This window comes from Myxine glutinosa, chromosome 14 (genome assembly GCF_964187855.1).
Source record: "Myxine glutinosa chromosome 14, kmMyxGlut1.1, whole genome shotgun sequence".
NCBI classification, from domain to species: domain Eukaryota; kingdom Metazoa; phylum Chordata; class Myxini; order Myxiniformes; family Myxinidae; genus Myxine; species Myxine glutinosa.
In genome coordinates this window covers 35,732,109-35,759,522 of record NC_136274.1, presented here as the reverse complement: position 1 = coordinate 35,759,522, position 27,414 = coordinate 35,732,109, and the positions used below count along the sequence as shown (strand labels likewise).

The 27,414-nt window shown below is 44.3% G+C and overlaps 1 protein-coding gene across 3 annotated transcripts in view; it reads right to left on the bottom strand.

The window, feature by feature from the left end:
• The window catches only part of ALDH3B1 (aldehyde dehydrogenase 3 family member B1), a 59,129-nt gene that overhangs the window by 8,691 nt on the left and 23,024 nt on the right, over window positions 1–27,414 (bottom strand). For all 3 annotated transcript variants that reach the window (XM_068135562.2, XM_068135561.2, XM_068135560.2), the window contains exons 2-6: window positions 23,097–23,273; window positions 10,047–10,157; window positions 4,894–5,014; window positions 3,988–4,073; window positions 3,764–3,845 (exon numbers count right to left, since the gene is read on the bottom strand). In XM_068135562.2, coding sequence (XP_067991663.2) covers window positions 3,764–3,845; window positions 3,988–4,073; window positions 4,894–5,014; window positions 10,047–10,157; window positions 23,097–23,252 — 556 coding nt within the window. In that variant the 5' untranslated portion in view covers window positions 23,253–23,273. The remainder of the gene's footprint in view (window positions 1–3,763; window positions 3,846–3,987; window positions 4,074–4,893; window positions 5,015–10,046; window positions 10,158–23,096; window positions 23,274–27,414) is intronic.

The following is a 27,414-nucleotide window of genomic DNA, read 5'->3' as shown; positions in this document are numbered from 1 at the left end:
TTGACTACCTGATGGTGCGTAGGCGAGATAGGGGGCACCTCCGGGACACAAAGGTGATCCCGGGGGAGGAGGCTGTTTCACAGCACCACTTGGTTGTCTGCGACGTAAGGGTGAAAGGTGCGAGGAGAGCTCGGATGGGTGAAGTACCAACCAAGAATGAAGGTGTGGAGGTTGAAAGAGGTGACAGTAAGGGAGGCATTAAAAGAGAGGCTGAGTAGGGTCGAGGATGATGTGGTTGAGCTTGAAAGTGGTTGGATGTCAATGAAAGCTAGTCTGTTGGGAGCCGTTGGTGAGGTATGTGGATGGACAAAAGGACCACCGAGGCACTCGGAAACATGGTGGTGGGATGATGAAGTTGGAAAGAGGATTGACGAGAAGAGGAAGAAGTTCAAGGAGTGGCAGAAGGCGAAGGGTAAAGGAGCAGAAACAGCAGAGCATGAAAGTTATAAGGCAGCCAGGAAGGCTGCAAAGAAAGAGGTAGCAAAGGCGCAGGAGGCATATAGGAAAATGTTCGGAGAACGCTTGGATTCGGAAGAGGGTCAGAAAGCAGTATTCAGGATTGCAAAGCAGATAACGAAAGAGAGGTGTGATGTGATGGGGGTGAGTTGCTTGAAGGATGAAGTGGGACAAATCGTTGTCGACCCAGATGGAATTAAAGGAAGATGGAAAAGATATATGGAAATGCTGTTGAATACAGAGAATGAATGGGATGGCAACATAGAGAGTAACCCAGTTTTAGGACCGGCAGAGAAGATAACTGAGAAGGAAGTTGAGGAAGCGATAAAAGCAATAAAAACCACCTTTAGAGGCCATTTTTTCCCCGCAAGCGGGGGTTGGCCTTTTTTGGGGACCGTGGTTGTTGTTGTTTTTCGGTCCCCTTTTTGAAGCAATGTTTTACGGACGGATGCCCTTCCTGCCGCCAACCCTTTTTGTCGCCTTTTACGACAAGCAGGGAATTACCAGTGAACTGGTACTCAATTTGCCGACCTCGGAAGGATGACAGGCTGAGTCAACCCCCCTGGCGTTAATTCAGCGATCGACCAGGATTCGAACCCAGGATCCTAGGATCCTAAGCCGGCACCCTAGCCGCTAGCCCAACACCAGGGATCTTTTACTTTTTCTTTTCATTGCTTTTACTTTTTTTGCTGCTCTAATTGACATCATGTTTTTCAATTCCTAGATTTAATTATTTTGTTCACTGCTATTGTATTACTTGGTTTGTTGTGCTTTTTATACTTTGTAATAAAAGACCTTGAAAGTCTAACAAAAAAGCAATGAAGATAAAAGTAGAAAGCAATGAAGGGTAGAAAAGCGGGAGGGCCGACGGGAGTTGTGGGAGATATGTTGAAGGCAGCAGGAAGTTGGGGTGTGAAGAGAATGACAGAGATCTGTAATCTGGTGGTGAAAGAAGGCCGCATTCCAGTGGATTGGGAACTGAGTACCCTCGTCCCTCTATACAAGGGGAAAGGTGACCCTCTGGAGTGTGGCTCGTACCGAGCGATAAAGTTATTGGAGCATGGAATGAAGGTATTGGAAAGGGTGTTGGAGAGGAGGATAAGGAAGAAAGTGAAGATCGACGAAATGCAGTTTGGATTCATGCCAGGAAGAGGAACGACAGACGCGCTTTTCATTGTGAGGCAGTTGCAGGAGAAGTACATGGAGAAGAGGAAGAAGTTGTTTCTTGGGTTTGTTGATCTGGAGAAAGCATTCGATCGGGTTCCACGCAAAGTATTGACATGGGCATTGAGGAAGTTAGGAGTGGAGGAATGGTTGATCAGAGTAGTGATGGCAATGTACAAAAGAGCGCGCACAGCTGTAAGGACGAAGGACGGGAACAGTGGTGAGTTTGAGGTGAAGGTGGAAGTGCATCAGGGGTCGGTACTAAGTCCACTACTATTTGTAGCTGTGATGGAGGTGCTGGCTCAGATCGTAAAGGAGGGTTTACCGTGGGAGTTGTTGTATGCAGATGATCTGGTGTTGATTGCGGAAAGTATGGATGGACTGAAGGAAAAGATGAACACGTGGAAGGAATGTATGGAGACAAAAGGTCTGAAGGTGAATATCGGAAAGACGGAGGTGATGGCAAGTGGTAAAGCATGTGGTGAGGTGGAAAGAACTGGGAAGTGGCCCTGTGCTGTGTGTAGGAAGGGTGTCGGAGTGAACTCCATTCAGTGTACAATGTGCGCTGAGTGGGTTCATCAAAAATGTAGTGGTCTGAGAGGGTCATTAACCAGTGTGGCAGCTACATTCAAATGTAAGGTGTGCACAGAGGGAGCTGCAGATGGAGGAAATGTTGAGTTGGATCTTGGAGACGGCGTGAAGCTGGAAGGTGTGAAAACATTTTGCTACCTCGGAGACATGCTGAATGGAGAAGGTGGATCAGACTCAGCAACGGTTGATCGAGTGAGATGTGCATGGAAGAAGTTTCGGGAATTGAGTGGCGTGCTGATGATGAGGGGAGTGTCGTTGAAGCTGAAGGGAAAGGTGTATGCTGCATGTGTGAGAAGTGTTATGATTTATGGGAGCGAGACATGGGTAATGAACGTAGAGCAGCAACGAAGGTTGGAAATGCGAATGGTTCGACGGATGTGCGGAGTATCGTTGATAGAGAGGAAGACAAATGATGAATTGCGAAAGATGATGGGAATAGAGCCTGTGATTGATGCTGTGAAGAGGAACAGGTTGAGATGGTTTGGTCATGTGTTGAGGAAGGATGAAAGTGACTGGTTGAGAAGATGTTGAGAAGAGTTGAAAACTGTCGAAGGAAGTAGAGGACAGGGAAGACCGAGAAAGACTTGGCTAAAGATGGTGGAAGATGAAATGTGGGCAAGGGGGTTAACAAGGAGAGATGCAGAAAATAGGGCAAAATGGAGAAGATTGTCATGGGGACCGCAAGGCTAACCCCCGCTCTAGCAGGGAAAATGGCCTTTTAAAATGCATGTTGTTGTTTGTTGTTGGTAGCAGTATGAGGGATTTGAATTCAAAGCTACTCAAAATTCAGCAAATCGATGGAGAATTGCCAGATGACCATTGCACTGTTGATCACAAAACCAAGCTGGTCATTAGTCAGTTTTTGGGAGAAGGTAAAATTAGCCACCCAACCCATCCTTCCTCCTCCTCTCGCCAACATCCCTTTCCACACTAGTCTAGAATGGATAATGTTGATGACCTTTAACTAACTCAGTGAAACTTCATCATGGCCATGGTCAAAATATTCCCTGTGAAAAGGTAGGGCCACCCTTTATCAAATATTTTTAGAAACCTACTTAGACAAAACAATGCCACAAAGTATTTTTTACATAATCACTAATGACAAAGCTCATGTTCATCCACTTTGTGTCTGTACGAAAGTGTGTCTGTACGAGAAAGACGATCCGCACTCAGGCAAGCAAAACTACAACTAGTTTAAATCAATGTGTTCTAAATGAAGAGGCTGGTTGGTGGTCTCTGTCTTCTACAACCCCCATTTCTCTTCAAACTCATTCCTTCTTCCAAGGCTTTAAGACAGCAGTTCATGACCATCTTGGATCATCCACCATCCATATTCCCATGATATTTTCCACCCTCATTAATCCTTCTCTAAATCCACCTTTTCCCCACCCTCCTCCCCTCTCTTGCCCGACTCCCTCACCCTCATCTTCATTTTCTTCGTTGTTTCATTTCTGCTTCCACTTCTGGGATTGAAAGATTGCGGTTGTATCCAGCTTGTTTACCCCCGTGTCTTCCCCTTGCCCACATTCTTTGGCTTCGTCCTCATTTGTACCTGTGTAGAAAATGTAGTCAAAGTTGTTCTTTAACAATTCCGAAGTCTCCTTTGCTCCACCGCATACAACACCATAGCAGTCCTAGCAAGGGAGAGCAAATGCACAAAAAAAATGATATGTCCCGAAAGTCAGTCAAGACCAAGGTATCGGTATTTATACACCCGTTCACCAGTAAAAAATATCAATATTGGATACACAGTTCCAAGTTAACAATGCAGCTTACCTGATCGAGGTACTGAGGAATCAGTGTGGAAACAAGTTCTGATGTTGCTGTGCTCAAATCAGACGGTTTTAAGACAACACAGTTTCCTGCAACAGAATAAGCATCAACAACGATGGAAATGGATTTGTAAGTCATCTTATTCCTTCTGTAGGCACAGGCGATAAGGAAATGCAATCCTACCATCGGTCGATCATCCAACATCTAAAATATCCCACGTAGTCCATCCTTGATCCTACCCAACTCATCCACCAAGTTATGTCATAATCCGTCCACAACCTTTTGAGATATTGTGCTATATATCGTTTTTGGCCATCTCTCAATGGTAAAGAATCACTTTCAAATTCTGGTATCCTGATGTGGATCTGGATCTTCACTAGAATCAAGTATATTCGTCTCTGTCAGATACACAATCTTTTATCAAATTTCGTCCGAATCCGTCCATAACTTTTTGAGATATCTTGCTCACAGACAGACAAACAGGGGTGAATACATAACCTCCCACCACCTTCCGTGATGCAGGCAATAAAGGATCTGGGGAAGAATGAGGGCAAGGTGGGAGGGCACGAGGGGGTGAAGAAGATGGAGACGGCGGCAAACTCTCAATCACAGAAGTGGAGGAAAAACCGAAACTCGGAAAGATGTGGGCTTGTGGAGGGTTAATGGAGGTAGAAAAGATCATGATTGTGGATTGGGGGCATTTTCCGATGGTGGTGAACAGCGGTCTTAATCGAAGTACTTGAGGGAAGAATGTGATTGAAGAGACCCAGGAAGTTGGGTTCCACAGGTGGAAGAAAAAAGTGTAACGAATGAGTGGAGGTGCATTTATCATATGGGGCTTGAAGCTATGCTTTAGTGAGTTTCAATCATTCTGCAAGTAAATTGAACAAAAATTGGACTCTTTCTTACCTGCAGCAATTGCTCCAACCAAAGGAATGAGTGTCACGTGTAATGGGTAATTCCAAGCTCCTATAATGAGTACAACACCAAAAGCCTCTCTTTGCACAAAGCATTCATCCATCTTGCTCAACTGTGAAAGGACATTTACATTTGACTATTAACGTAAATAATGTTGGATGACAGTGTAAAGCACAAATACTGTATAGGATACCAACCAACAGAAGGTTGCATGAAAGTTGAAGAGTCTTTAAACCATACTTGACTAAGATGATGGACCATGTGGACTGTGTAAGTTACACTCACAATTGTTTATTAATTTTTTTTCAGGCACTTAATTTGTTGCAAATTAACCCAGTCTAATTAATGTATCGGAAATGTAGAGGGTCATTATGGTTGTCCTTCGACGGTCGTTGATATGACCTGGAATGGTGAATCTGTTTTTAGTGTAGGAGCTGCTCTTGTGAGACAACAACCACATGCTGAGATAGCAATCAGTGTAACCTGATGTCAAGGACTACCCAAGAAGACCAGAACACTGGTTGCCCGCAATCTCGGTGGGCATTTGAAGTTTGGCGAGGCTTTCGGCGATAACTCGCCCGTTCTTCACATATTAAAGATCTTTAACATCCACCAACAACAGCCACCTTAGTCGATTTGCATCAAGCAAAAATATTTTTTTGCCCTATTTTTTATTATATTGTTTAGTATTTCAGCGCTATTTAAAAACTACGTATTTGTCTCAAAAAAATAGCATAAAAATAGGTTATCCTTTCCTATTTTTCACTATTTTCCTGGACTTATTCTATACATAAAATTTGTTGCTATTTTTTCCTATTTCTTGTTCCAAAACTCGCATTAAAAAAACAAATTTTCTCCTATTTTTTTTTCCTCGTTTTTTTCCCAAAACTGGCTATTTCAAATATTAAAAATATATATATCCGAGTTGATTTGCTCCAAAACTCGCTATTTAAAATATATTTTTCTCCTATTTCCCCCTAGTTTTTGTTCAAAACTGGCTATTTAAAATGTTTTTTTATCCTTTTTTTGTTCCAAAACACGTTACTTAAAATATATATATTTCCCTTTTTCCCCTATTTTTTGTTCAAAAGCTCACTATTTAAAATGTATTTTTCTCCTATTTTTCTCCTATTTTTTTCCTCGTTTTTTTTCTGAAACTGGCTATTTCAAATAAATTTTTCTTTTTCTTCCTAGTTTTTTTGTTCCAAAACTGGCTACTTAAAATATATTTTTCTCCTTTTTTCCCCTTATTTTTTTGTTTCAAAACTTGCTATTTAAAATATATTTTTCATATGCAGAAAAATAGGAAAAAGTATATTTCCGTATGAGTTTTTCCCTATTTTCTCCTATTTTCCCATATTCTTTTGACTCGGGAAGTGCTGCCAGAAGGGTCTTCCAGTTTGATGTACTCTTGTTGGAAGCAAACACACACACATTGATGAATGTCACTGCATGTGAAGTACCAGGCCAACAGTTCATATAGCTGGGCTGAGATTCCAACCCAGGCTAAATATCTCCCAGCGGAGTGTGTGCACCTTTCTTGGCTATCCTGCCTCCCAAATAAATGGCTGCAACATCATGTAACAACAGTTCATACCCCTGAGAGTCCAAATGGCAATATACAGGCCCAGGGGCAGATCCAGGGGGGGGGGGGGTGCAGGGGGTGGGCACCCCCCCCTTCGATCCAGGAGGAGGGTGCAGGGGGTGCCCCCCCCCCCCCCCTCTGCAACCCAACGGCATGGATGTGCTGGAGGCATACTCTATGATTAACGACAAGAAGGACGCACTCACCCAACTACGGTCAAATGCTGAAACTGAATTCTCTCTTTGGTTCGATCACGCCAAAGCCATGATAGAATCTGTAGGTGACGTCACAATGCCGAGAGTTGTAAAACGACAAATCCATGGTCCAAACACTGTCGCCAATACTCCCTTGCTCTTCTACCTCAGAAACATGTGCATTCCATTTCTCGACCACCTCAGCCAGGAAATGGACACCCGATTCTGTGCTGAAAATCGGGAAGGTAGCGATCTGTTTCTGCTGATACCATCTGCAATAATCGCCGATACCTGCGACATTCCAGCCCGAAATCAGAAGCTGTTGCGTTGGAAAAACGACATGGAACATCCCGCAGGACTGATAAATGAGCTTAGAGACCGGCAGACGTTTTGGAGAAGGAAGCCCAACAACACGCTTCCAAGCACATTCATGGATTGTTTCTGCGCAGTAGATGGAGACGAATTTCCATCCATCAAAGTCCTACTCCATATTGGATGCACCCTCCCTGTCGGCTCCTGTGAGGCCGAACGCTCATTTTCTTGCCTGCGTCGTCTGAAGACCTACCTAAGAAATTCCATGGGAGAAAGTCGGATGGCATCTCTGGCCCTCATGAACATACACCATGACGTCACCATATCCCCACATGATGTATGTGACATTTTCTTTCAGAAACACAAGCGCCGTCTATTCCAAAATAGCATAATTTACGATTAATAAAATAATTCACCTTCCGCTGTCCCATCTGATCTCTTTTGTGGGGAGAACCCTCTGCTTTGAGCTTCACAACCTCGGCGCATGGTGGTGCCGGGCTTTGCCTAGCACACAGTCTGTCATCGCCATCATTTTATACTATGGGAATGCACAGGTCTTTTATAACTACTAGTGAGCCCGTTGGTCCAAATGGACCAAATTTTCATCGGCTTTCATGGCCTTGCAGCATACCTGCCTGCTATAGTGCTTGAGTTGGAATAAATGATTTGTAAAATATGATCATTGTTTGTTATTTATTTAGTAATGAGAATGGCATGCCATGGAAGGACCTATTAAGCTGCTCTATACACCTTAACATGGCGTGCGTTTAGAAACATGGGAATTCTTCTGGATTATTTGTAGTTAATTAGCCTAATTAACTCAGGAGATCATAACAATCATTTCGTGAGAACTACACAAATCAGAAATTCCATATCAGAAAGCTCCAGTAGAACTACACAAAAACATGCCGCACGCATGCACACCAATGACACACACACACACAAACACACACACACACACAAAATTCATCAATTTATAGCAGAAGGAACAGCTGGGCAAGTCGTTTCCCCAGTTCCTCTATCTGACCATTAGTCATCACTCATCATGAATCTGTTCAACTGTTGGACCAGGGAAGAACACAAGGAACTGCAGAAACTTCCAAGAACGCACGAAATGGCATTTCTGAGGATCAACTTTTAAAAATTTCCTGGGGGAGGACTCCCAGACCCCCCTTCATCCCCCCCCCCACCCCCAGCGCTATAGTTTCATGCACCCCCCACCCCCATTTTTAAATGCCTGGATCCGCCCCTGAGGACTACCATATTTAACCACCATATCGGATGCTACTTTAAGACTTTGTCATCAGTGTAAAGTGATAGAGTCAATGTGTATATTATTTTCAATCCATACATTCATTTTTATCTTTGTAGATGTGGAATTGAAAATACAGTATTAAAAAGTAGGAATGCTCTGTTTGTGTGTTCACTCAATCATTGTGAAACTTTTGGCCAATGTCGGCCAAATCCAGTATGCATGCGTACTCGGGGACCCCTCTTGGCAGGGCATGGGGAAGGGAAAGGTGGTGGTGTCCTAAGGAGTTCGGATTTACGATACATCAAATTGTCCATTTCATTAAGATTAAAATTGCCGATCTTAATCAAAGCTCAGATCAATCGGATTAAACTTGATTATTTTTCAGATGACAATTGATATCAGAAGTTTGACCTTGAGTTGACCTTTGACCTTTTAACCCCAAACATAGTTGCTTTCCCAATTCAGTGAGGCACTATGTAATTGCTGTTTAATTTCCAAGTTAATAGGTGTTGCGATCTTATTCAGTGACCCTACACCATGATCGTGCTAAGTCTCACTACTGCTTTATTGAATCTCGCGAGAGTAGGAAAAGATTACAACAACAATTACAACAACAGGAAACTGGCCCCAGGATCATGACATATGATCCGGTATCAACACAAAGTTAATAGGACAATCATGAGCCTGTAACCATAAATGATGATAAGGTGGAAATTGCCAAAAAAAAATTAAATACCTGGGCAACATTATAGATAACAAGTTAGCTTTTGATGGAAATACTGATGCTGTGTACAATAAATCAATGCAAAGATTGTATCTCCTCAGGAAGTTGAATTAATTTGGTGTTAGTTCACATGTGATGCGGATGTTGACCAATTCCTTACTGATCAGTGTTTTGTCATTTAATTTGATTTCCTGGTACAGTTATCTTAATGTGCAGAATAAGTCACAATTGAGAAAGGTCATTACACTGGCATTTAAAGCTGTAGGTGGGCCTTCAACCAGTCTGGAGTCTCTATACTTGCGAGCATTGAAAAGGAGGCGGTGCAGGTGTGTACCGATGAAAGTCATTTCTTGAACGGACTTTTTGAAAAACTGCCATCAGGGAGACGCTTTCGTGTAAGGATGAAGAACATTTTCAAAAAGTCATTTGTACCATGTGCAATTCCAATGCTAAATTCAAATTCCTAGCCATTTTGCTGTTTAGTCCATCTTCCATACTTTATATTTCTGTTATATTATTTTATATTTTATATTTTTTTATTTCGTGTTCTTATTCCCTTTGTTTTTTTTATGTTTTAATGATGGTTAACTTACGGCGTCACCAAAGAATAATTTCCCTGAATATGGGATAATAAAGATTTATTATTATGAAAAGTGACAATTTTGATGATTATAGAAGTTTGACCTTGAGTTGACCTTTGACCTTTTGACCTCAAAAAGAGTTGGTTTCCCAATTTAGTGACTCAATATGCAAATGCTGTTCAATTTTCAAATCAATCGGATAAAGAATGACAATTTTAGAAATTCGACCTCAAGATGACCTTTGACCTCAAAATCAATAGGTTTCTTCCTTATGACCAACTCTACCATCTGATGAAGTTTTGTGAAGCATACTTCAATCGCGATGTGATTTGACAATAGCTCCACAATTAAGTATACTTTAACAGACCATATGTATCCCTAATATATTTCCTACTTAATTCCAATCTCAAATACAACATATAGGAGGTGGGTTTGATCAAGAATCAAGTTTAAAACGAGGCTAGAAGAAGACATCACTGCACCGATGACTTACCATTTCTTTCTTTACGTATTCCGACCTCATCCAGTCGTTCAGATTGTGCAGAGCGTACACAGTTTCATTTCTTATAATATTCACTTCTGTCACCAGGGCTTCGAACTTTGACTGTGAATAAAGCAAAGCAGGTCATCACAAAAGCAACATCATCACAACTTGTCATTTGTAAAATTACTTGTCGATACTCGACCCACAATCGTTCATGACTCGCCCGGTTATTCGTTGCTAATACTACAAAGGTGTCCTGCAACAGCTGAGATCAAGGATCAGGTGCAGTCAAAGATACCCATGGCATCTTTCACATACACAATCACCAAGATGACAGTTTACGAACCAAAGCTAGACGGCTCAGAGCTACACTACCGGTCAAAAGTTTAAGTACACCCAACATAATGTGTTTAATGTGCAAAATGAACATAAGATGTGAACAAAACTCTTACAAAAGATATATCTGCTTATCTACTGATAATATATTGTGCTTCAATGCATCTTTCTTGTGTGAAATGTAGGTTTTAAGCAACTTTGGGAAATAGGTCGAAAAGTGCAACACTTAATCCAAACTGAAACGCAAAGATAATGTTATTAACGATTCATCTTAGATGTTAGATGTTATCTTAGATGCATCTTAGATGTTATTTACCGAGCGGTTTGGTATGACCACGTCTGCACAAGTTACCCGATTATACCCGAACGTTGACTAATCGCGCTACGCTAGATCAATGAAGGAAAAGACACACGGCTGGGATTAAAATGACACGACACCAGGGATACGGTTCTCAAGACCTCCGGAGGAGATTATATTAAGGCGGAAGGTTAGATTACAACTACAAGAGGGACATCATAGAAAGACAGGCACTTAGACACACTCTTATATTAACCCCAACAGACGACAGATAAACGGGACAAGGCTGACTCACACGGGGATTGATGGCAAGGAAAGCGGGTATCGATGGCTCAAGGTGCACTCTTGGCTCAAGGACAGGGTACTGTACGGTCCAGTAGATGCAGGGAGGTCACAGCGCTCGGAGGTCACGACTGGTTCTTCCTCTTCAAGCTCGGGGCGCATCTCTTCGTCACGTCCGGTACGTGGCCGCGTATATCCGGCGGGGAGTGACACGCCCTCGGCTCGTTAGCTCCGCCCCAGATGGAATCGGCACGTTGCTTCTCATTGGGTGCGTGCTGGGGGGGGGGTTACCGGCTCCGCCCTTGACGAGGGGCTGACAAGGAGCCCCTTCGTGGTAACCCCGTCGGAGCGCATCGTCAATGGCGGCTAACCGAGCCGGTGTGAGGACGCACACTCCTCCGCGCAGCGCCGTTGTTGTAGTTGTTGTTGTAATTGTTGTTGTAGTTGTAGTTGTAGTTGTAGTTGTTGTTGTTGTTTGGGGAAGAAGACGGGAGGAGGCATGGGAAGGTCCTAAACTCACTACTGGTGCCATATAATCACATTCTGGTGCAACGAAGAGTCGGAATTAATGGAAACGAGTCCTTAACTGACATAGACTAAGAATAACTAGCAAGATGTCCGAAAGTTGTCTACGTGAGATGCGGTGGACCTGGGCACGACATTTAATGGGGGAAAAAGGGGAAGGTCGGTTCTACAGAGTGTTGTTTACAGACAATGGGACTAGGGAATGGGGGATTGGGGATAGTTGGGGAGTATTGGGGAAATAGGGGAATATTTACAAGCGGATATGGAGGCCAAATTCCATATTCGCAACATTGCACCCTTCTCTACCCTCGGGGCGTCCCGACCCGATAAATTTTTACCTAGTTTAGTGTGGCACTCAGATGTAGTTCCCACTACTATTAACTCTACCCTGAGTGCGACAGTTTTACAGATATTCACAAATGAGTAAATATGTCCCCCTGCGACGTTGCACCCTTCTCCTCTCAGAAACACACCCACAGGATAACCGAATCCGGAAAGAATTCTCAAACTAAACATACAGCCGGTAGGGAGCATTTTTTACAAGACTACGCTGATATTTACACTACGATCCAGGACCTGTTTTTGGAGGGACACATGCAGATGTTATGCATAGAGAGAGCACGCATGCCAGCATCGATACACCAACCCACGAGTGCTCTGTGGCCCACGGCCTTTAATAATGTGCAGAGCACCCCTTCCAAGCATCAAAAGCACCACCCCTTCACACAGTCAGCACCATCCGGTGCACCAATAAAGTGTTTATGAATCACCGGTGGTGTCACAGCCGGCCGATGTTCTGCCGCTGGTCTTGCCTTCGTGTGGTGCACTTGGTGTTCTTGCCTCTTTCAAAAAATAAAGAAAGGCGCCAACCGCGTCCATTTCTATATTGTGGCCTTCAGTGGTGTCAACTAAAAGTGGTTCACCTGTTTGGCATAGGTGCCACGTTGACCCATAGGTCCATCCACGGGTGGTGCTTGGCCGCAAAAGAGCTGCGGTCCATGGTGGGTGGCCACAAACATTGCGGTCCATATGGTGTATCGATCCAGGCAGCAAACAGCGAAAGTGCAGGCCCACAACTGCGAAGCCAGCACCTCTCTCTCCTCTCTCTCTACCCCAAAGCCAGATCCTCGGAGGTGGGAGACAAAAGAAGCAGATAAGTGAGTAAGGTGGTAAGGGCGCAAAAGTGCACGCAATGCAAGGTAATGCACACTGGGGGCACATGGGAACCAGGTGAGACAGGTACGTTCCTACCGTACGCCCCCCCCCCCCACCAGGTAACCTACATGGCCCCTCCCTTACCCCTTACTGTATCCACAAAACACAACACTACCCATAAACATCTACTTTACAAATCAACAAACATCCCTACTGTCTTTGAACAGTTCCCTACTGTCTTTGAACAGTTCAGTAGACTGTCTGTCTACTGAACATCCCCGTTCCTCCCATAAACCAAATTCGTCTTCTCTCCCTCCTAACCAATCAAATTTGCCATTTTCAACTCTCATCAAAATTTGCCATCTCCAACTGAACATCACAATTTGTCATTACCAATTCATCATCAGTCCCTCCTAAGGAGGGAGAGATGGAATCACCCCAATGTCTTAACCACGTCGTGATGCGTCTCACAAATCCAACAGCAGTCCTTACTTCCTGCAACACAAAACAAAGAAAACACAGGTGTGGAGTCATCATCATCACCACAGGTAAGTGGCTGCGTATGGTGCGACAGGTTCATCAATCCTAACTATTTCCTAAATGACTTTAACAACTTTACACTACCCGGGGTCTTTCTCCGGCCAAACCATTGGCCCTCTTACACTATGGGTTCTAAAAACCAATTCCCATTGGCCAAACTGTGGTGCTTTTCAATTTGGGGTCTCACTCCCCCGATTCATCTCCCGGTGCCCTCGCACAATTTCTGGGCTGTGGCGTGTACCTCTCCCAGCGGGTCTACCCACCTGCACACCTCCACCACTGCAGTTGCCTCCGAGCTTACCTGCTCCTTACCCTAACCTAACTACCTGGGGAAGGCCCTCTGGCGCTCTCCCCACTCGGTGCCCTCTCTGGCACTGGGCTGCCCGATCCACACCCGGGATCCTCAGGCACCCACTCACAACTACCGGCTCCCAGAGCCCACCTGCGGCCTCACCTGGCCGACATCCTCACAGTGGTGGAGTGCCCAACCAACTACACACACTAACAGGCTACACGCCCAGCCATTTCCACAACACGAATGCACCCATCCACAACACCATTCTGCAACCGCACCACAAATGCCAATATCCACCCACAATTTACCTATACCCTCTACCTAACACTTACACTACCCGCCCCGGGTACTCGTGAAAGGGGTCCACTCTTCCCCCATCCACACCTTCGCACCATGCACACCACTCCGTACCACTTACTCCAACTCTCTCCACACACCTGTACTTGCACACCTGTGCTCTCACACCTGGTGCCACCTGCACCCTTCTCTCCCCAAGCGCATTCGCGCTGATCCACACACTCACTACTCACACACTCCTGTCCAGTTCTCACACAGCATCATCTCATCTAACTACTCCCCTCTGAAACTTGCGCTTCCCAGTCGTCCCTTTAAACTATTGCGCTCCCACGTCATTATCATCCATACTAATCTACCTGCGTCCCCACTACAGGTATCAGTCACTAACTAACCTTAACGTTACCTAATGTCATCTTCTAGGTCCCTACACACGATATCCTAACCCACCCGGGCTAGTTTTCACTGCCATACACCCCATAAACCTAGTGCGCATTTGCCCCCACATGGGAAGGGTGGCAGGGATGCCACCCTTACCCACTGGGCCTATCGCTCACTACCAATTTTGCACATCAGATTTCAACAAATTAAAAATTTGCCAATCACTACCCATCATCTGCCAATCACTACTGCCAATCCCTTGCCAATCATCAAATTTTGTTTTTCTCCAATTTTGGGTCCAAAACACTCACCTCATCACCCAGTCTACTCAATAATGCCTCTCGGTGCGCCAATTCCTGTCCAAAGCCCGGCTTCGTAAAGCCAAGCAATGGATGCTGGTTGTTTTGTGCCGGCGGCAGGATGCGTCCGGCACTCGGTGCAGGGACGGGGGCTTACCCGTGCCGAGATCCCACGCACCACCTCGGCGTGGAGCCATCCAATGCCCCGATCTAGACCTGCCGGCACGTCTCACCAAAAAGTGGTCGCCATGACGACCCTTTCTATCGGGCTGCCAGCTCCGCCTAGTGGAGCACGGACGCGGCCGTTCAAAGCGAGGCCCAGCACGCACCGAGGGCCCGCTTCGGCTAAAAGTCGCTCTAACCTCTAACCCGTTTAACGTCGATGCTTCACCTGCATGCTTACACCCCGCAGCCCGTTCCTTGCTCACACATCCAGCCGTGCCCATGCTCCTCGTACCTTTCCTTACACACCCAGGTACCCTCATTCCACTCACAGCCTTGGTCACACACCTGACCACCGAACACTGTGGCACACATTCGTTGCTCGCACACCTCACCAATACACCGCTTCGCGCCCCCTCCTCTGTCACCTCCTCTGTGACAATCACAGGTGTGCCCTCACTCGCACATCCAACCACGTGCCTCACTACCAATTCCAGCGTGCATTCCCACTCCCGCTCTACCATTCCAGGTGTGCATCCTTCCATTCCAGGTGTACATCCTCGCTCACCTGTCACAACCAACTCACGCTCCGTGCCACTCGTACTACTCTCACCTCCACTCTTGACAGCGCACTCACCCTTACTCTTGACAGCGCACTCTTTCCCCATGCACCTGTCCGTCACACACCTTTCTCGCGCACACTCTTGCGCACACTCTCCCGTCACACCCTCTGTAACACTTACCACACCACGCTTCCATGTGCTCCCTCGCACACACGCTACGACCGACTCACTCTCGCCAGCACCCTCACTCCTTGGCACGCACTTTTTCCTCACACACCCCAGAGTCGGACTTTCTCGCACACCTCCTTTTTCGCACACCAGACCTGTCGCACACTTCACCAACGGCCTCTCACGAACACCCGGGTCCATCTCGACCCCCAAGCTTATTAAATCACCTGGCGCATCATACGCACGACCATATTGGTCACCACTTACACCGGGTCCTCTTTCTCTTCGCTTCTCCTCCATCACCTGCGAATCCCTCATCCGGTTAATGAGCACATCATCACGATCCGAACACAGACTTTGGACTAATTCTTTTACTTCCTCCTTTACCTCTTTCTTATCCTCTCTCCGTCGCTTCTTAATTTCGCTCACCCCTTCTTCCACTTCTTCTAATTTTTGCTTCATCTCCTTCATCTCTTCGTGCGCCCCTTTAAGTTCTTCCTCTAACTCCACTTTATTTTTTTCTATGTGCTCCCGCACCTCCCGCTCTTTAACCTCCATCACCTCTACCACCTTGTCCATTTTCCTCGTCAGGTCCTCATGTACCGTCTGACACTCTTTTTTAATTACCCCTACGTCCTTTTTCATCTCCTTCTGTGTCGATTTTAAACCCTCTATTACCGCTGTGTTCTTCTTTACCTGGTCCCCCAACTCCTTTTGTCCCACTGTCAGTTGTTCTACTCCCAGCGTCAACTCCTCTATACCACATTGCAATTTTACAGTCCCCTTTCTCACCTCCTTCTCCATGCGCTCCTTACAGTGCCTCACCTCCTCGCGCACTCCTCCGACCTCCTCACTCACTCCTCTTCTGATCTCCTCTCCCATCACTTGCATCTCCTGCCCAGATGCCACCCTCATCTGCTCCATTTCCTCCCTGTGAGCATCCAGTTTGGTTTCTACCCCCATTCTGACCCCCTCTATCTGCTGCCCCATTTGGTTAACTTCCCTTTCCGCTTGGTCCCTCATGTCCCTCAATTTGCCGTCCATACTGTTTTCTAACCCTATTAACCCATTTTTCACTCCCTCTATCTGATTCTCCTGGGCAGCCATTCTATTTTCTACCCCCTCTAACCCCTTTTGCATCCCTTCCATTTGATTCTCTTGAGCGGCCATTCTGTTTTCTACCCCCATTAACCCATTTCTCACCTCTTTTATCCCATTGTCTAACCCCTCAAAATTTTTGTCTACCTTCTCACCAGTACCCCTCGCTTCGTCCCTCATTACCCCCATACTGCTTTTCAAACCTCTAATTTGGTCTCCCAATTGCTCACCCATTTGTTCCATAAGGGCCCTCATTTGCAACATAAAAAGGTTCGGATCCACCAGGGGCGCTGCCACGGTCGCGGGCGCGGTGACCAGCGAGGCGCCATTTTGTGCGTCTGCTACCCTCGCTGCTTCGCTCTCCTCACGTCCCTCAATTTGGTCCTGGACCGACCCTGCCTCACTCTCCACTACCGGACCCCAGCTGTCTTGGTCTGCCATAGCGCGACTTTCAAAATTCGGGTTTTTATTTCCGTATAACAAAATCAAATTTCGCCGTTATAATTTCGCGCGGGAAACGCGCTCCGAATCGATTCTACTACAAATTTGGGCCTAATAAATTTAGTCCCGGGTCCGAATTCCACTCCTCGACACCAATTGTTACAGACGCGGCTTAGATGTTATTTACCGAGCGGTTTGGTATGACCACGTCTGCACAAGTTACCCGATTATACCCGAACGTTGACTAATCACGCTACGCTAGATCAATGAAGGAAAAGACACACGGCTGGGATTAAAATGACACGACACCAGGGATACGGTTCTCAAGACCTCCGGAGGAGATTATATTAAGGCGGAAGGTTAGATTACAACTACAAGAGGGACATCATAGAAAGACAGGCACTTAGACACACTCTTATATTAACCCCAACAGACGACAGATAAACGGGACAAGGCTGACTCACACGGGGATTGATGGCAAGGAAAGCGGGTATCGATGGCTCAAGGTGCACTCTTGGCTCAAGGACAGGGTACTGTACGGTCCAGTAGATGCAGGGAGGTCACAGCGCTCGGAGGTCACGACTGGTTCTTCCTCTTCAAGCTCGGGGCGCATCTCTTCGTCACGTCCGGTACGTGGCCGCGTATATCCGGCGGGGAGTGACACGCCCTCGGCTCGTTAGCTCCACCCCAGATGGAATCGGCACGTTGCTTCTCATTGGGTGCGTGCTGGGGGGGGGGTTACCGGCTCCGCCCTTGACGAGGGGCTGACAAGGAGCCCCTTCGTGGTAACCCCGTCGGAGCGCATCGTCAATGGCGGCTAACCGAGCCGGTGTGAGGACGCACACTCCTCCGCGCAGCGCCGTTGTTGTAGTTGTTGTTGTAATTGTTGTTGTAGTTGTAGTTGTAGTTGTAGTTGTTGTTGTTGTTTGGGGAAGAAGACGGGAGGAGGCATGGGAAGGTCCTAAACTCACTACTGGTGCCATATAATCACATTCTGGTGCAACGAAGAGTCGGAATTAATGGAAACGAGTCCTTAACTGACATAGACTAAGAATAACTAGCAAGATGTCCGAAAGTTGTCTACGTGAGATGCGGTGGACCTGGGCACGACATTTAATGGGGGAAAAAGGGGAAGGTCGGTTCTACAGAGTGTTGTTTACAGACAATGGGACTAGGGAATGGGGGATTGGGGATAGTTGGGGAGTATTGGGGAAATAGGGGAATATTTACAAGCGGATATGGAGGCCAAATTCCATATTCGCAACAATATTGTGCTTCAATGCATCTTTCTTGTGTGAAATGTAGGTTTTAAGCAACTTTGGGAAATAGGTCGAAAAGTGCAACACTTAATCCAAACTGAAACGCAAAGATAATGTTATTAACGATTCATCTCAGGAGAAAAAACTGTTTACAAATACTCTGCTCTGTGTGGAATTAATGTTTGTGCTTAGTTTTTTCATCACTTGCAATGTCTATTATTGCCAGGCATTGCAAAAAATGTTTACAGAAAGGCCGGCCGTACAATCTAATAAGTGTTTTTGTGTTTCAAATTGCATGAACATGGGTGCCAAAGCTCAGCTAACGCCAGAAAAAAAAGGCAATTGTAACTTTGAGAAAAGAAGGCCTTGAAACAGTTGCAATGCTGGAGCTGTTTAGCTGGGCTCTAATTTCCGGTGCTGTAAGACGTCTGTTGCGCAGACTGGTGATTCAGATTACTTGTCCTGCAATTCTGTTGTAATTCTTGGTCGACCAGAACGTTTTCTATCTGCATTTCTACCATTTTCATTATGTCCTTTAATGGCACAAGCAACTGCATTTACTGACACTTGTAATTTTTTACAATTTCTCTCAAGGATTGGCTTTCTTTTCTCAAAGTTACAATTGTCTGTCTTTTTTCTGGCATTAGCTGAGCTTTGGCACCCATGTTCATGCAATCTGAAACACAAAAACACTCATTAGATTGTATGGCTGGCCTTTCTGTAAACATTTTTTTGCAACGCCTGGCAATAATAGACAATGCACATGATGAAGAAACTAAGCACAAACATTCATTCTACACAGTGCAGAGTATTTGTAAACAGTTGTTGCTCCTGAGATGAAACATTAATAACATTAACTTTGTGTTTCAGTTTGGATTTAGTATTGCACTTTTCGACCGATTTCGAAAAATTGCCTCAAACCTACGTTTCGCACAAGAAAGATGAATTGAAGCACAATATATTGTCAGTAGATAAGCAGATATACAGTCACGTGAAAAAGTAAGTACACCCCATGTAAAGTTTTGACTTTTTCAACATATTTCAACATACAGCTATTTGATCTTCATTTCAACAATATTGATAAATAAAGGTGATACAATATAAGAAATATCATGAAACATTTACATTTTGTAGTCCATTGTATAATTTAAATAAACATAAATGCAAATTTCGCATGTGGAAAAAGTAAGTACACCCTTGGCTCTAATAGGTGGTATTGCCCCCTTTGCCAGAAACAACCTCAAGTAGGCGTTTCTTATAACTGTCTACCAGTCACTGACATCGACTGGGAGAAATTTTTGCCCACTCTTCCATGCAGAATTCTTTCAGCTGTGCGATGTTTGAGGGCTTTCTTGCATGCACAGCTCGATTCAAATCCCCCCACAACATCTCGATGGGATTTAGATCCGAGCTTTGACTTGGCCATTCCAGAACCTTCCATTTCTTTCTTTTCAGATATTCCTTGGTGGATTTACTGTTATGTTTAGGGTCGTTGTCATGTTGCAAGGTCCGCCTTCGGTTGAGCTTCAACTTCCGACAGATGGCCTCACATTATCCTCAAGCACCCTCTGGTACAATGAAGAATTCATAGTGGATTCTATGATGGTGAGCTGCCCAGGCCCTGATGCACCAAAGCTGCCCCCAAACCATAATATTTCCACCACCATGCTTTACAGTTGGTATCAGGTTCTTGTGGTCAAATGCTGTCTTTGGTTTTCACCAAACTTGTATTCTGGTACAGTGGCCAAATAGCTCTACCTTTGACTCATCTGTCCAGAGCACATTGTTCCAGAAGTGCTGGTCTTTGCCTCGGTGTTCATTGGCAAACTTTAGTCTTGCACTGATGTTCTTTCTGGACAGCAAAGGTTTCCTCCTGGCACACCTCCCATGTAGATCAAATTTGTGCAGCCTCTTTCTAATGGTAGACTCGTGCACTTTGACATCAACAGTGGCAAGAGCTACCTGTAGGTCCCGTGATGACATTCTGGGGTTCTTAGAGACTTCTTTAGGCATCTTGCGGTCTGCTCTCGGGCTGAACTTGCGGGGGCGGCCTGGCCTGAACAAGTTGGCAGTTGTTTGGAATCTTCTCCACTTGTAGATGATCTTCCGGACAGTCGAATGATTGATTTCAAATTGTTTGGAGATCTTTTTAAATCCCTTCCCAGACTCGTAGGCATCGATAACCTTCTTTCTGAAGGCCTCAGAGAGCTCTTTTGATCTAGGCATGGTGACGCCGCACACTTCAACAACAAAGGGCAAACCAAACTAAATGTCTGAGGTTTAGATAAGACAGGTTCCTCCAAGATCCTCTCTAACAATGTTTTAATCATTTGCACCTGAGCTAGTGCACCTGGTTCTAATTTTAGGTATTTGAAGTAGTGATAAATGTAGGGGTGTACTTACCTTTTCCACATGCGAAATTTGCATTTATGTTTATTTAAATTATACAATGGAGCCTGGTGTTGGCTAAGCGGTTAGGGTGCCGGCTTGGGATCCTCGGATCCTGGGTTCGAATCCCGGTTGATCGCTCAATTAACACCAGGGGGGTTTACTCAGCCTGTCATACTTCCGAGGTCGGCAAATTGAGTACCAGTTCACTGGTAATTCCCTGTGTGTCGCAAGAGGCGACTAAAAGGGTTGGCGGCAGGAAGAGCATCCGGCCATAAAACATTGCCTCAAACAAGGGGACCAAGGTGCCCGAAATAGGCCAACCCCCGCTCTGCGGGGAAAAATGGCCTCTAAAGGTGTTTTTTTTTTTTTTTTTGTTTTAATACAATGGACTACAAAATGTAAATGTTTCATGATATTTGTTATATTATATCACCTCTATCTATCAATATTGTTGAAATGAAGATCAAATAGCTGTATGTTGAAATATGTTGAAAAAGTCAAAACTTTACATGGGGTGTACTTACTTTTTCACGTGACTGTATCTTTGGTAAGAGTTTTGTTCACATTTCACGTTCATTTTGCATATTAAACAGTAAAATAACAACAAAATGTTGGGTGTACCTAAACTTTTGACCGGTAGTGTAAGTTTGCATACCTCTCGGCCATCCTACCAGGTTGATATAAGAGCATCCCTGCAGAGCATCAGTACATCAATTGGTATTCAGGAAATCATATTCACCTCTTTTCAGAATAAAACCCAGACTAGATGTCTCATAGGTAAGTACCCTACGTCTGCGCAATCCTATATCAGACCTAAAACCCATACAAATCTCTGCAGTCTCGATAGTTATTATGATTTGACAAAGAGATATGCATATACAGTCACGTGAAAAAGTAAGTACACCCCATGTAAAGTTTTGACTTTTTCAACATTTTTCAACATACAGCTATTTGATCTTCATTTCAACAATATTGATAGATAAAGGTGATATAATATAACAAATATCATGAAACATTTACATTTTGTTGTCCATTGTATAATTTAAATAAACATAAATGCAAATTTCGCATGTGGAAAAAGTAAGTACACCCTTGGCTCTAATAGGCCCCCTTTGGCAGAAACAACCTCAAGTAGGCGTTTCTTATAACTGTCTACCAGTCTCTGACATCGACTGGGAGGAATTTTTGCCCACTCCTCCATGCAGAATTCTTTCAGCTGTGCGATGTTTGAGGGGTTTCTTGCATGCACAGCTCGTTTCAAATCCCCCACAACATCTCGATGGGATTTAGATCCGGGCTTTGACTTGGCCATTCCAGAACCCTCCATTTCTTTCTTTTCAGCCATTCTTTGGTGGATTTACTGGCATATTTAGGGTCATTGTCATGTTGCAAGGCCCACCTTCAGTTGAGCTTCAACTTTCCGACAGATGGCCTCACATTATCCTCAAGCACCCTCCGGTACAATGAAGAATTCATAGTGGATTCTATGATGGTGAGCTGCCCAGGCCCTGATGCAGCAAAGCTGCCCCAAACCATAATATTTCCACCACCATGCTTTACAGTTGGTATCAGGTTCTTGTGGTCAAATGCTGTCTTTGGTTTTCGCCAAACATGTCTTCTGGTAGTGGCCAAATAGCTCTACCTTTGACTCATCTGTCCAGATCACATTGTTCCAGAAGTGCTGGTCTTTGCCTCAGTGTTCATTGGCAAACTTTAGTTTTGCCCTGATGTTCTTTCTGGACAGCAAAGGTTTCCTCCTGGCACACCTCCCATGTAGATCAAATTTGTGCAGCCTCTTTCTCATGGTAGACTCGTGCACTTTGACATCAACAGTGGCAAGAGCTACCTGTAGGTCCCGTGATGACATTCTGGGGTTCTTAGAGACTTCTTTCAGCATCTTGTGGTCTGCTCTCGGGCTGAATTTGCTGGGGCGGCCTGGTCTGAACGAGTGGGCAGTTGTTTGGAATCTTATCCACTTGTAGATGATCTTCCGGACAGTCGAATGATTGATTTCAAATTGTTTGGAGATCTTTTTAAATCCCTTCCCAGACTCGTAGGCATCTATAACCTTTCTGAAGGCCTCAGAGAGCTCTTTTGATCTAGGCATGGTGACGCCGCACACTTCAACAACAAAGAACAAACCAAACTAAATGTCTGATGTTTAAATAAGACAGGTTCCTCCAAGATCCTCTCTAACGATGTTCTAATTATTTGCACCTGAGCTGGTGCACCTGATTCTAAGTTTAGGTGTTTGAAGTAGTGATAAATGTAGGGGTGTACGAACTTTTTCCACATGCGAAATTTGTATTTATGTTTATTTAAATTATACAATGAACGACAAAATGTAAATGTTTCATGATATTTGTTATATTATATCACCTTTATCTATCAATATTGTTGAAATGAAGATCAAATAGCTGTATGTTGAAATATGTTGAAAAAGTCAAACCTTTACATGGGGTGTACTTACTTTTTCACGTGACTGTATTGCAGTAGGTACTTCAATGCTGATATTGCAGATTGAAAACAAACTACATTTTATTTTTATCACAGAATTGGCATGAGCAATGACCTTGTGGAGGTCTTTGTGGAGAACTTCTGAAAGCGCATCTTCATTTTCCTCAACCAGCTTGAGCAAGCACTCCAGTTGTCGTTGCCGAAAAGCAAGGGGTTTCGTCTTTCCTGAAATAAAACCTTCTCGGACCCTTTGAACGACCCCCATCTCCATAGTTGCCTCACGACACAGACCCTGTGAACATAAGAAGCATCATCAAAATTATTTTTGATCCTCCAGATATTCCAATCAAGTGTTTCTCCCACTAATTTACGGACAACACAGCATCGGCGATATCACCGTGCCCCGAGGGATGATTCAAACAAATGCAACAGGTCGTGTATTTCACTGGAACACGGTGCTAAACACTGCCACAACCACAACTCAACTCAGTTAGCTTCTTCTTCGTTTGGATGCAGCAGGAGGCTGCTGGTAGCGTCATTGGCTAAGAGTGAGGCTGTGACGCTGACGCAATGCCCTCTGCTGGTTCGAGCAGGAATTTGCAATTTGTTCTCTCCCGGTGATAACTCGCCTACTGTTCGCGAAAGACACCGTTTAACGTCCAATAACTAAAGCAGGAAGACGGGACATCCAGTTTAACGTCCACCAGATCCGGATACGATAATTTTTTAATTTCCAAGTGATTCTTCACCATTGAGTGATAGGGCCAAAACCGATATATAGCATGATATTTCAAAATGTTGTGGATGACTAATGACAAAACTTGGTGGACGTTTTGGTAAGGTGACAAGAACAAGCCCATTAGATTTTGGTTCAGGTCCGAATCCAGACCTGACCTATCAGTGGGATACAAAACATAAACTGTTCCACCTGGCGGAGGTATGCGATCTACTGAGTGCTGTTGTTCTAGTTACCTGCGAGCGCGAATTGAAAAGTGGGGTTAAGCAATAAGTCGCATACGTACGTGATCTGCATTTTGTTAAGATGTATCGGCACTTTGTTCAGAGCGTACATCAAAAACCGTTCAACAGAGGAAATTGAAACTTTACTACATGTTACATGACCATTTGATATAGTACCCGAAGACCCATAAGATCCCGAAGAGGCAAAAGGCCCTGAGGACCCAAAAGACCCAAAGCACCCCAAATACCCTTAAATACCCTGAAGACCCAAAAGACTCCAAAGACCAAAATATTCCAAATGCCAAAAGACCCCCAAATACACTTAAAGACCCCGAAGACCCAAACTACCCCAAATACCTAAAATACCACAAAGACCCTTAAATACCCCATGCCTGCATTTTGCTAAGAGCGTACATTAATCAAACACCGTTCAACGGAGGTAATTGAAACTTTACCACATGTTACATGACCATATGATATAGCGGATATTGAGCATACGTCAAAAACCATTCAACGGAGGAAATTGAAACTTTACCAGTGGTCACATTACCATTTCATTCAATACAGTCATGGCCAGAAATATTGGCACCCTTGCACTTTTTTCAAATAATGCACCATTTCTTCCAGAAAATTGTATTTTGGTATCCACAGATGTATTTCTTTGGTTTGCAGTGGAACAAAACAAAAAAAGCTGAAAAAAATACTAAATCTTAGCTTATTCCACACAGAAATTCTAAAATGGCCCAGACATTATTATTGGCACCTTTTTGAAGTTGTTAGAAATAATTAGGTTTCAAGCAGATGATTCTCCTTTACTTTGGAATTGAACTCACCTGTGGTGAGTTGCAGGTGCCTGCAATATAAAAATCACTCATTCAACCAGTTTGAATAGAGGAAAGGAGCCTTTCTGCTGTTTTGTGTCACCGTATGTAAGCATGGAGAAAAGAAAGAAAACCAGAGAATTGTCTGAGGAGGTCAGACACAAGATTGCAGCCAAGCATGGACAATCTCAAGGCTACAAGTCCATCTCCAGAGACCTTGATGTTCCTGTGTCCACCATACGCAATGTTATCAGGACGTTTAAGGCCAATGGCACTGTAGCCAACCTCCATGGACGTGGCTGCAAGAGAAAACTTGATCGAAGATTGCAGCGAAGGATTGTTCGAATGGTGGAGAAAGCACCTCGATCAACTGCCAAACAGATTCAAACTGACTTTCAGACACAAGGTACGACAGTTTCAACTCGCACCATCCTTCGCCAACTCAATGAAAGGGGGTTCTATGGTAGGAGACCCAGGAGGACACCACTGCTAAGAAAGCCTGACTGGAGTTTTCCAAAACACACCTGAACAAGCCAAAATCCTTCTGGGAGAATGACCTGTGGACAGATGAGACCAAATTAGAGCTTTTTGGAAAAGCACATCATCTCTATGTTTAAAGAAAAAAAAATGAAGCCTTCAAAGAAAAGAACACCTTCTCTACAGTCAAACATGGAGGAGGTTCAGTGATGTTTTGGGGTTGCTGGCACTGAGTGCCTTGAATGTGTGCATGGCATCATAAAATCAGGAGATCACGAAAGCATTTTGGAGCGCAATGTTTTACCCAGTGTCAGCAAGCTGGGTCTCCGTCGACGGTAATGGGTCTTGCAGCAGGACAATAACCCCATACGCACTTCAAAAAGCACCTAGGAATGGTTCAAGACAAAACGCTGGACTGTTCTGAAGTGGCCAGCAATGAGTCCAGATCTAAATCCCATTGAACACCTGTGGGGAGATCTGAAAACAGAAGTTGGGAGAAGGCACCCTTCAAATCTGGGAGAACTGTTTGCACAAGTTTGTTTGCACAAGAATAGTGGGCCAAACTGCCAGTAGAGAGGTGTAGGAAGCTCCTTCATGTAGGGACGCACCCATGTGGGCAATGCGCGGCGGCGATATTGGTCAGAGCGAGCGGTTCTGCAGTTTTGCTGGTTGCGCAGATGGGAGTCCTCGATTATTGACTGCTGATTGGTTGTTGGAGGGAATTTCCCCGTCATTCCGTGCATGATGAACGAGGGATTACCCATCTACAGTCTCATTTTATATTTGTGAAGATCCGTTGAGCGGAAGTTTGTACTCGAATTTGATTGGAAAAAAGTGATATTTTGGAGATATAGACGTCGTTCAAAGGTGAGTGGACGTTAAATATAGCAAATATTCTACAATGTGGTGAATATTTCATTCAGATTGGTTAATCGTGAGTGATTTTATAACACTTTGAAGAGCATCAAAAAACCTTTCCAACAGTGTATGGCTCATATTTCTGGGTCGAGTATTAATAAAGTTACATGACTTTCTGAAATTGAGAGTGAAATTCTGATCACAGTTTTCCTTTGTTCTTCATAGGAAAACAAAGGCCAAAATAACCCTCATTTTTAATCCTTTAAAAATTTACAGCTCCGTTAATTATCATCCGATTTTAATAATCAAGGTGTTATTGGAAAGCTAATTTTATATTCTTTAAAATGATGCATGTTCCAACAATATTGGAACAAGATTGAAAATTTTGGTATGTCCCTACTTCATGGCTATAGGAAGCGCTTGACTGCAGTTATTTTATCCAAAGGCTGTGCTACCAAATATTAAGTCAACTTATTTTTCGAGAAAATTGTGAGTTATTTGAAAAAAGTGCAAGGGTGCCAATATTTTTGGCCATGACTGTATAGCGCATATTGAGGGTACATCAAAAACCGTTCAACGGAGGAAAATAAAACTTTACCAGAGGTCACATGACCATTTGATTTGATATAGCGCATATAGGGGGTACATCAAAAACCGTTCAACGGAGGAAATTGAAACTTTACCAGAGGTTACATGACCATAAGATAAAGCATATATTGAGCTTATATCGAAAGCCGTTCAACAGAGGAAATTGAAACTTTATCACATGTTCCATGACCATTTCATATAGCATGAGTGCGTGAGCTGGCACAATGGCTGGGACCTGGGTCCATGAGGCAAACCATTGCCTTGTGGGAAATATACTTTAGAGGGTGAAGGACTGACGCAGACAGCTTGACAGACGATTATAGATTTTCAAGGTGTAAGACCGCTAAATTATCATTATAAAATAGCAAAAATATATGGTAAGATAAAAAGGTGTTTGGGTTTTAAGATTTGTTTAATATTTTGTATTTTTTCCTATTTTGTGTGTTTCATGCATATTTTTTGTTTGCTGGTGGTGGTTAATATGCATCCTGTAGCTGCTTGGCGGCATCATTCTCTGCAGGTGTGGCTGTGCCGCTGATGCAGTGCCCCCATTACCAGTCAGCTGGTACTCATTTTGCCAACCACGGAAGGACAACAGGCTGAGTCAACCCACCGTGTGTTATTTCAATGGCACAACAGGGGCTCAAACTCAGAACCCTAAGATCTCAAGCCAGGTACCTTAACTGCTAAGCCAACACCAGGTTTTTTTTTATTGCTAGGCTTGTTGAA